At 33.3% G+C, this 9,294-nt stretch overlaps 1 protein-coding gene across 1 annotated transcript; it reads left to right on the top strand.

Moving 5' to 3' along the window:
- The first annotated feature begins 615 nt into the window (after positions 1 to 615).
- LOC105112171 (protein FAR1-RELATED SEQUENCE 7-like) lies at positions 616 to 3,708 on the top strand. Its single transcript, XM_011007766.1, has 2 exons — positions 616 to 885; positions 1,174 to 3,708. Exons 1-2 carry the CDS (start codon positions 713 to 715, stop codon positions 3,491 to 3,493), a joined length of 2,493 nt encoding a protein of 830 aa, XP_011006068.1. The 5' UTR covers positions 616 to 712; the 3' UTR covers positions 3,494 to 3,708.
- Positions 3,709 to 9,294: the final 5,586 nt, after the last annotated feature.

Raw genomic sequence — 9,294 nt, 5'->3', positions numbered from 1 at the left:
TTTGATTTCATAGTCTAAGTCATTTTTGTGTATTATCCGTTAATCTATTTTTTTTAAACGTTTCCCTAAATTTGAAATAAAAAATAAAAATTTGTGTATTATCCGTTAATCTATTTTTTTTTAAAGTTTCCCTAAATTTGAAGTAAAAAAAAAAAAAACGTATTGTTACCATCAATTACAAAGTATTTTTAATATTTGTTAAAAAACAGTGTTTATTTGATTATTCTATTTTTTAAAAATAGAAATAATATTAAAATTTAAATAAAAATTTATAATAATATTTAATTTTTTTTTCAAAATTAAAATGTAAATGAATTCGATAAATGCTTTTAGAAGAAAAAAATCCAAAGAAAAAACATAAAAGAGGCCACAAAGACCGATGCGCGTGAGGGCTTAAGCTCGGGACGGAGGCTTGTCGCCATGTCCTAGTTCAATCATCCAAATTTATCGAGTTTTAAAAACTATATTTTTGGGCAACCGTGCTTCAACTTTGCCTGTTCTTCCTTATATATATATATATCTTTTGTACCGTTAAACAAAAATTACGACCATGGTAGCATCATAACGGTCTTGTAATACTAGAGGGAGTTAAAAAGAAAAAGAAAAACAGGAGGGGTCAACCTCAACCCTAGCAAAAAATAGGTGGATTGGAAACAAAATCAATAGCCAAAAACTATATTAAAAAAAAAAAAAACAAGAACTGAATAAGCAAATGGAGAAGAGACAGCATCGACGACCTCCTCCTCCTCCTCCTACCCTCCCCTTCGAAATCCACACGCTTGATTTAGAGCCAGACCCACCAGAGCACACACAACAGATGTACAAGAAGGGAAAAAAAGATGTGGTTTTCGACTCGATCCCCAGTTTCTTCAACAATATCAAAAGGTAATTAATCCATCCGGGGATTGATTGAATGCTCTTTAATTTCGCTGATTGGTTTGTTTATTTATGGATTTATCTTTTTTTTCTGTGATTTAAGTTGTTGGGAATTTCAAACGGAAAAGAAACGAACTTTACCGATTTGCAGTTTAGGCCTTTGAATTAGCAGTGTCACTTAACTTGCAAAAAAATTGTGCTTTTTATTTATTTGTTAATCCCATTTAATCAAAGTGCATGATTGTTGTAATTGCTCGTAATTTTTTTATTCATTTTTGGTGCCTACTGTAAATGCAGTTCAAATAGTACTCCTTACAGCGAGGAGTATGGTAATGCTGTGATTGTAAGAGCATATCCACTTGGTATGGCACTAGCGAACAGAAATTTCAATGTGGAGGATGGAAGGGAGTCTGGGGTTGAGCCCCGTAAAGGGTTAGAGTTTGATTCGGCAGATGATGCACGTGAGTTTTACAATGTGTATGCTACGCGTGTAGGATTCAGAACTAGGACTGGTCAACTATATCGATCGCGTTCTGATGGCTCTGTTTCTTCAAGAAGGTTTGTGTGCTCCAAGGAGGGTTTTCAACTAAGTTCTAGGACGGGTTGTCCTGCATTCATAAGGGTACAAAGACGGGATTCTGGAAAATGGGTCATTGATCAAATGCACAAGGATCACAATCATGAACTTGGAGATGTGGAGGAAAGCCATCCTCCGGTTTTGCAGCAGAAAGCTTCTATGGGTAGGAAATCATCAGTTGAGGTTTCTTCGAGGAAGAAATTGAAGTTGCTTGCAGAAGTTGATGATGGACAACCATGCTCCTCTGGATCCATTAGTGTCAAACGGGTTAGAACAGGAGCTGATGGACAACCAATAGCTGAACCATATGCTGGTCTAGTGTTTACATCAGCTGATGAAGCATACAATTTTTATGTAAGGTATGCAGATGAAGCTGGATTCAAAACTCGGATTGGTCAGCTGTTTCGATCAAAGAATAATGGGTCAATTACATCCCGGCGATTCGTGTGCTCTAAGGAAGGATTTCAGCACCCTTCAAGAGTAGGCTGCGGGGCTTTTATGAGAATTAAGAGACAAGAATCTGGAACTTGGATGGTGGACCGTCTTCAGAAAGATCATAATCATGATCTTGAGCCACATACAGGAACTCATAAGAAAAGTTCCACAGCTTCAAAGAAATTTACAGATGAGGTAAATGGTGGACTAGACTCTTTGGATCTATTGGAGATTAATAATGGTGTCCATCTCAATAGCAGTCAGGGTAACAATATTGGAAGTGAATGGTACCGATTGCTTCTTGATTATTTTCAAAGTAGGCAAGCTGAAGATACAGGATTCTTTTATTCGGTGGAAGTAGATAATGGTGTTTGCATGAGTATTTTCTGGGCAGATGGCAGATCTAGATTTGCATGCAGTCAATTTGGCGATGTTATTGTTGTTGATACTTCATACAGGAAGACTAATTATCTGGTGCCATTTGCAATGTTTGTTGGAGTTAACCACCATAAGCAGCCAGTGCTACTTGGGTGTGCTCTAATTGCCAATGAGTCTAAGGAGTCTTTCATCTGGTTATTTCGAACATGGCTTAGGGCAATGTCTGGGTGCCGTCCGAAGTCAATTATAGCTGATCAAGACATGGCAATCCAACAAGCGATTGCCCATGTTTTTCCTGGGACTCGTCATCGGTTTTCAATGTGGCAGATTAGGGAAAAGGAAAGAGAGAATTTAAGGTCAATGTCCACTGAATTCAAATATGAATATGAAAAGTGCATCTATGAGAGCCAGACAAATGCTGAATTTAATACCATGTGGAATGCGCTTGTCAACAAATATGGCTTGAAGGAGAACGCATGGCTCAAAGAAATGTATGAAAAGCGTGAAAGCTGGGTTCCATTGTACCTCCGAGGTACTTTTTTTGCTGGTATTCCCGTGAATGAAAGTATGGAATCATTCTTTGGTACATTCTTGAATGCTGAAACACCATTTGGAGACTTCATAGCACGATATGAGCAAGGCCTTGAGCAGCGTCGCGAGGAGGAAAGAAAAGAGGATTTTAACTCCTCTAATTTGCAGGCTTTTCTGCTAACAAAGGAACCAATAGAAGAACAATGTAGAAGGCTTTATACGCTTCATGTGTTCCAAATATTTCAGAAGGAACTTTTGCAATGCAATAATTATCTTGGAATAAAGTCCTACGAAGAAGGCACCATCAGCAGATATTCAGTGCGAAGATGTGGGAATGATAGTGAGAAACACATGGTTACTTTTAGTGCATCAAACCTCAATGTAAGTTGCAGTTGTCAAATGTTTGAATTTGAAGGTGTGCTGTGTAGGCATGTTTTGAGGGTCTTCATCATGTTGGACATAAGAGAAATTCCATCTTGCTACCTCTTACATCGGTGGACAAGAAATGCTGAGCATGGTATTGTTTGCGATGTTGACCCTGGGGTCAGCTTTCAAGAACTCAAGGCCTTAATGGTGTGGAGTTTAAGGGAAACGGCCTGTAAATACATAGAGTCTGGGACAACATCTCTTGAAAAATACAGACTTGCCTGTGAGATTATGCGAGAAGGTGCAAAAAAAATTTGCCGACATAGGTAAGCCTTGGATGGGACCAATGACATGCACGGCTAGCTTTTGTACCTTGTTTCTGGCCACCTTCACTGTATACTGATAACCTGGGAATAATGGCATTTCTCTCGCATGTTGTGCGTTCCAATTTCTTACAATACTAATTGAAAAGATTGTCTGTAGTTTTGGAAGTGTAAATTCTATCTCCAATTTGCTCCTCATTACTTCTCACAGTTTTTCCTTTCTATTTTTTTCTTACAATAATTTCAGTTACAGACCATTTAACAAATCATATTATTACTTGTTAAGTACTTGATGTTGAGATGGAAAGAGAGCTTCTTTTCTAACAACATGATGCCTGTAGGTATAGATGAGGTTGCCAAGCCTGCTATGCAAGTTGATCATTTATGCTGGATGTTGTATCTCTAGTTAATTGATGTGGCCAGTGCGCTGAGAAGTAAACAATTAGATTTCTGCCGCCACAGATAATGTCTGGGGTGGGGTAAGGCCCCTGTTTGACAGCGGCAGGCAATATAACTGGGCAACAAGAGGTGGCTGTGAAACAATCACAGCGCTCGTGCTCCATCCATCTGCATTTTCTTCACAAATCCAAGAGATGGATGACTAAAGATTTCTGTAACAGTTATTATATAGTGCCGCCCATGAGAAATGTTCTATGATGTAGGATAAATGGCTTGTAATTAGAACCATTCCTTATACTCCAGATGGGACATGGGAAAGCAGATTAAACATGTTGATCTCTTACCAGGCTGTAGTGAAACAGGGTGCAACTGGGTCGAGAATTTCCATGTCTATCTCCCATGTATTATGCATTTGAGCCTGTCAACTTTGTTGAATCACAGTGGAATGGCTCTTCTTCCACGAGTGGTAATAGTTCGACAAAGGACATGATATACTGATTTAAAAAGTCTAAACTGACACGCAGCACATTAAAATGGATTTCAAAACTCAGAAACATACGGACAACGGAAAGTGCCACAGGAAACAATCGTTTGTGTTGCTACTACTGATGCAAAAAGGCGATTTAATTGGATCTATTATAAAATTTGATACTAAATGGATACAATAAAAATTAATTAGGCTAATTCTAGATGTTTGAGTTAATAAGTTGTAAATTCATCAAACTAGATTTTTATGTAATATTTAGATAATATTTAAAGCTACATGTAGAGTTTTATTAGATTCAAATTGAATTGAAAACTAGCTATGTCAAACTTTCTTTTCATGATATGCTTAGTAACTCATCAAAATAAAAGAGAATAATTGAATTGAAAACTAGCTATGTCAAACTATATGCTTAGTAACTCATCAAAATAAGAAAGAACAACATATTTGAAGTTAGATTTAAAAATCTGCCACCAAACAATCTTTATTGTGCTAAGATTTCTTATACAGCAACAACAATCCTTCTTCTAAAAGGAAATATTTTGACACTTTTAGTAGTATTGAAAGTTCTATTTTTAAAAGGAAACAAAATTGGTTGCTTTGTTTTGCTACGAATTCTTAATTTAGATACAAAGTTTGTAGCTTATGAATTGGACAAGGAGAGAAGTAGTTTCATATTTATTTTTTTAAGTTTATAATTTTATACTAACAAGTATAACTTTTAATCTAATTATTAGATAAGATTGAAATTCTTTCAAAAGATTCTAAAGGTCTTATTACTTATAGAGTTAAAATTACATAGTGACCACACATTAGGAAGGTTGTGTGATAAGATCTAGAAGCTACTATGCGGGATTTATATTATTTTCTTAGTTAGTTTATGATTCTTTTTTTCTAATTGGATTAGTACTCTTATATTATTTTTTAGATTTTTTAAGATAGTTTTACCGGTTATAAGTATGATTATTTTCAAAATAATGTTTTGTGTGCTTATGTGAAAATTGATCATATCTATTGGTTTTTCATTGAACTTACTTAAATTTATCAAAAATCATTTATCTTTGTGGCATTCTAACTTATATTTTTGGTTCACAATTCCTTATAATTGTTGGGTTAAGGTCTTTCTTCTAATAATTTCAATGTCTTGGTTCAAGTAATTATTGTGTCGAGTTTTTGCTAACTTTAAATATGATTTTATTTTTTTAGAATTTGTTCTTTCTTGCATGTGAATTCAAGGGTTTTTACCTTTCGGGTTTGCATAAAATATCTTTAAGGCAATAAGATATCCAAGTGATTTGCATTTTTATTTTTTAGTTGACATACTTGATTCTTTAGCATAACAATTCTCTAAGTTAACTAACAAGGATGTTTTGGAAACCATCATTAATAAAAGCTGAGTTAGAGGATATAAAAAGGCTAAAAAGAGTTATGTAATTGTGGCACCTTTAGAGTTTTTGCAGAAAGCTTCAAATATATATAGTGCTTATTTTATTTGTTTTTATAATGAGAAACTTTTACCTTTTATGATATAGCCCAACATCAGAACTTAAACCTCTTTCCAAGCATCTCAAATATGTTTATTTAGGTGAGGAAGCTAGGTTGTTCGTGATCATTGCAAAGAACCTCATAACTTTACAAAAAAAATGTTGAAAAATCACGAAAGAACTAAAGGTTGGACAATCACGGACATAAAAAGGATTAATCCTTCCATATTCATGCACTAAATCTTACTTCATGATGGAGCAAATAGACTAGAATAGATCAATGCTCATTGAATCATCCTATAATGGATTTCATGAAAAAAGAAATTTTACAATTGCTAGATGTTGGCATGATCTACCTTATTTTGGATAACAAATAGGTGAGATTGGTTGAAGTTGTTCCAAAGAGATCTGACATTACTATGATAAAAAATGATAAAACTAACTCATATTCAAATCGAGTGACTACTTTGCATTGGTTATCGAAAACTTGACTCTACTAGTCACAAATATCATCTTCACTTTTTCATTTTTTGATCAAATATCAGAAAGGTTAGCAAGTTATTCCTACTATTGTTTTTTTTAATGATTATTTAGGTTATAGCTAGATCATGTTTACATGAGAAAACCAGGATAATACCACTTTCACTAGTCTCTATTGCACCCGACATGACAATTTAGACTTCCTAAAATAAAAATGATGCGGGAATACTTAGAAACATTGGAGTCCACACCTAATAATTAAAGAAAACTAAGAATCTAACACTAAAACTAGTTTAAGATAGTCAAGGTAAAGGGTTATTATTCTAAGAAAAGAATAACATCACTCTTATTGCATCGTTTCATTTGAAAGTTTACATTTTATTATGTGTTTTCCCTTAAATTTCTATTAAATTTCTTATTCATTTATAATTTATTCATGATATTGAATAAATAATTTTTAAATTAATCCTTGAAATAAAAGACTTATTAATTTAAGATATTTGTGATTAAATAAATATTTATTTCTAGGATTTTATTATTAGAGAAAATATGATTTTCATTCCTAAGAATATGAAACTCATAAATTTGAGTATTTATTATAAAATTAGCGCACGAGTAGACCAATAAGTTTTGCAAGCTCTCCTTTTAAACTATCAATTTTTTTTAATGATTCATCTATAGCCATGCTTTTTTGTCATGTCCTATATTTCGCACTCTGAACTTTATATTGTAAACCTTGAGAGGGAACTAGATTTTTTGGCGAACGACCTATATTTGTCTATAAACTAAAAATGGATTTGAAGGTTGTATGAAAAAGGAGAATAAACATATAAGAATATGCAAAATGCCAAATTGATTGTGCATGTTTTTATTAATTTTCTCTTATTATATTCATTTATTATTATTCTTTAATGATAAAGTGGATTGAATTGACCAGCTTTTCTTGAAAATTTCTCATCGAGAACTTCATACCTATAAGAACTTTGACCAATTTTAGGAAAAAAAATTTGGCATCTCATCATATTGGCCTTTTCTAACCTAGTCTTTATATCCTTAATAGTAAGGTATCCCATTATCTCACACTTTCTATAAGAATAGGTAGAGATTTAATAAGATCACAATATGGCAAGTTATTTATTTGTGTTCAAGGGCTCATCCTAAAAGATAGGATCTAGCTTATAAATGATCTATTTTAGTTCGTTTATTTTAAAAAACTTTTCAGGTTTCTAAATTGTTCGAATTACTAGTGGGCTAACTCAACCTCTTAACCTTAAATAACTTGAGTATGTGAATAATCCCATATACCCAATGCCTATAGTGAGTTTTAAACTAAGAAGAAGTCCAAGTGAACATCAATGGATATAAGTTTCACTCGCCATATAAATCTCCTTTTGTATTTCTAAATGAGACAAGCTCAAGTCTTAAATTTTTTTTATTGGTTTTATGGAAGTGTGTTGTTAGAGGGGGGGTTCAAATGGCTGGCTTGTTAAAAAAATTGAGTCTCTATGAGAGGTGTGTTATTGGAATGGAAAAGGTTTTGGGTTTAATTATAAAATTATGATTAAAATTCAAGAGTCATCACCTAGTATTATTGTTATTAAGAACCTATAATTTGCAAGAGTTTGGGTAAGGGTTTGGTTGAGCAAGGAGAAGACATATCAACCCTAGTGCACCCTACTTAAGGTAAACTGTATTGTTATTTGATTGTTTTTTTCCAGGTCAAGTTTTTATTCGTTGGTCTTTTTCTACAGTCTATGGCAAATCTCCCTTTGTGAGAGAGTCTTTACCTCATTGGGTTCAATTCTAAACATTTTAAAGTTCAAATTTTAGCATCGTATTTATTTTACACTCTGTATCTTTAATACTTGGAGGTGTACTCTATTATATAGTTTTACAGTCCACAGATATTAAAGTCTATATTTAAACCCTAATATAAAATGAACAAAATGTTTGGTAAAGGATTTTTGACATTTTGAAAAAATCCTAATAGATAATCATAAATTGATTACGATATCTATTTTCGCTTTTTAGAATATGAGAAAGTTGCAATTTTTATGTTTTTTTTTAATGAAAATATGTTTGGAAAACTTTTTGGGATCTGACCATATATATGAAAACAAAACATTTTTTGTTTTCTTAAAGGGGAAATTAATTTAAAAGTTTTGAGATTTTTTTGAATTTGCTAGAAATATTTTAGAGAAAACTGAGTATTTTAATACCAGATTTGTATCCTATAGTGTAAAAATACAATTCAATAAGCCAAATTAGTAGAAAAACACACAAGCAAATCAGAAATATTTTGAAATGACCTTTGGAATTTTTTTTTATATTATATAATATTATAATATATATTATTGTAGTTAAATATATAATTAAATATATGGGTGGGGCTGGCCCAACTATATGGGCCGAACTTAGACAAGCTTGGCCAGCTAATGGCCCAACTGATTGGGCCATCAGCGGCCTAACAGATATGGGCTCTTCCTTTTCTTTTTCTTTTTTTGGGCTGGACCCAACCTAAAAATATAGGTAATTATAACTCATTTTTAACATCTCGTTTTGCATATAGGTGGCAACTTTTGTAAGGGGCAGGCATAATAAGAAGAAGAGAAAAAAGAACTACTTGATGTGGAGGCTTTATTCATGAGGAGGAGATTTGACTGGTGGTTGTGGGGAAATTGGTAAAACGGCTAATCACCGGTGTTGCTTCTGTTTACGTTGCTAGAGCTACTACTATTAAGGCCAGTGCTAGAGTTGCTTGAGTGGCTAATAAGATGTTGCAACCCCTGTGACACAACTAAAAGATTGATGTCTTCTCCCAAGTGCAGGAATTTCGAAGTAATAAATAACGCGGCAAGACCGGGGTCGAACCACATGGAGGTTAATTGTACAAATTATAAACAACAATTATAAACAACAACAATAGTAACAATAACAACAACAATAATAATACTAATAATA

The sequence above is a fragment of the Populus euphratica genome, unplaced genomic scaffold (genome assembly GCF_000495115.2).
Source record: "Populus euphratica unplaced genomic scaffold, PopEup_1.0 scaffold327.1, whole genome shotgun sequence".
Taxonomy (NCBI): Eukaryota; Viridiplantae; Streptophyta; class Magnoliopsida; order Malpighiales; family Salicaceae; genus Populus; species Populus euphratica.
The sequence above is the reverse complement of the archived record's forward strand: the minus strand, read 5'-3'. Positions and strand labels throughout refer to the sequence as shown.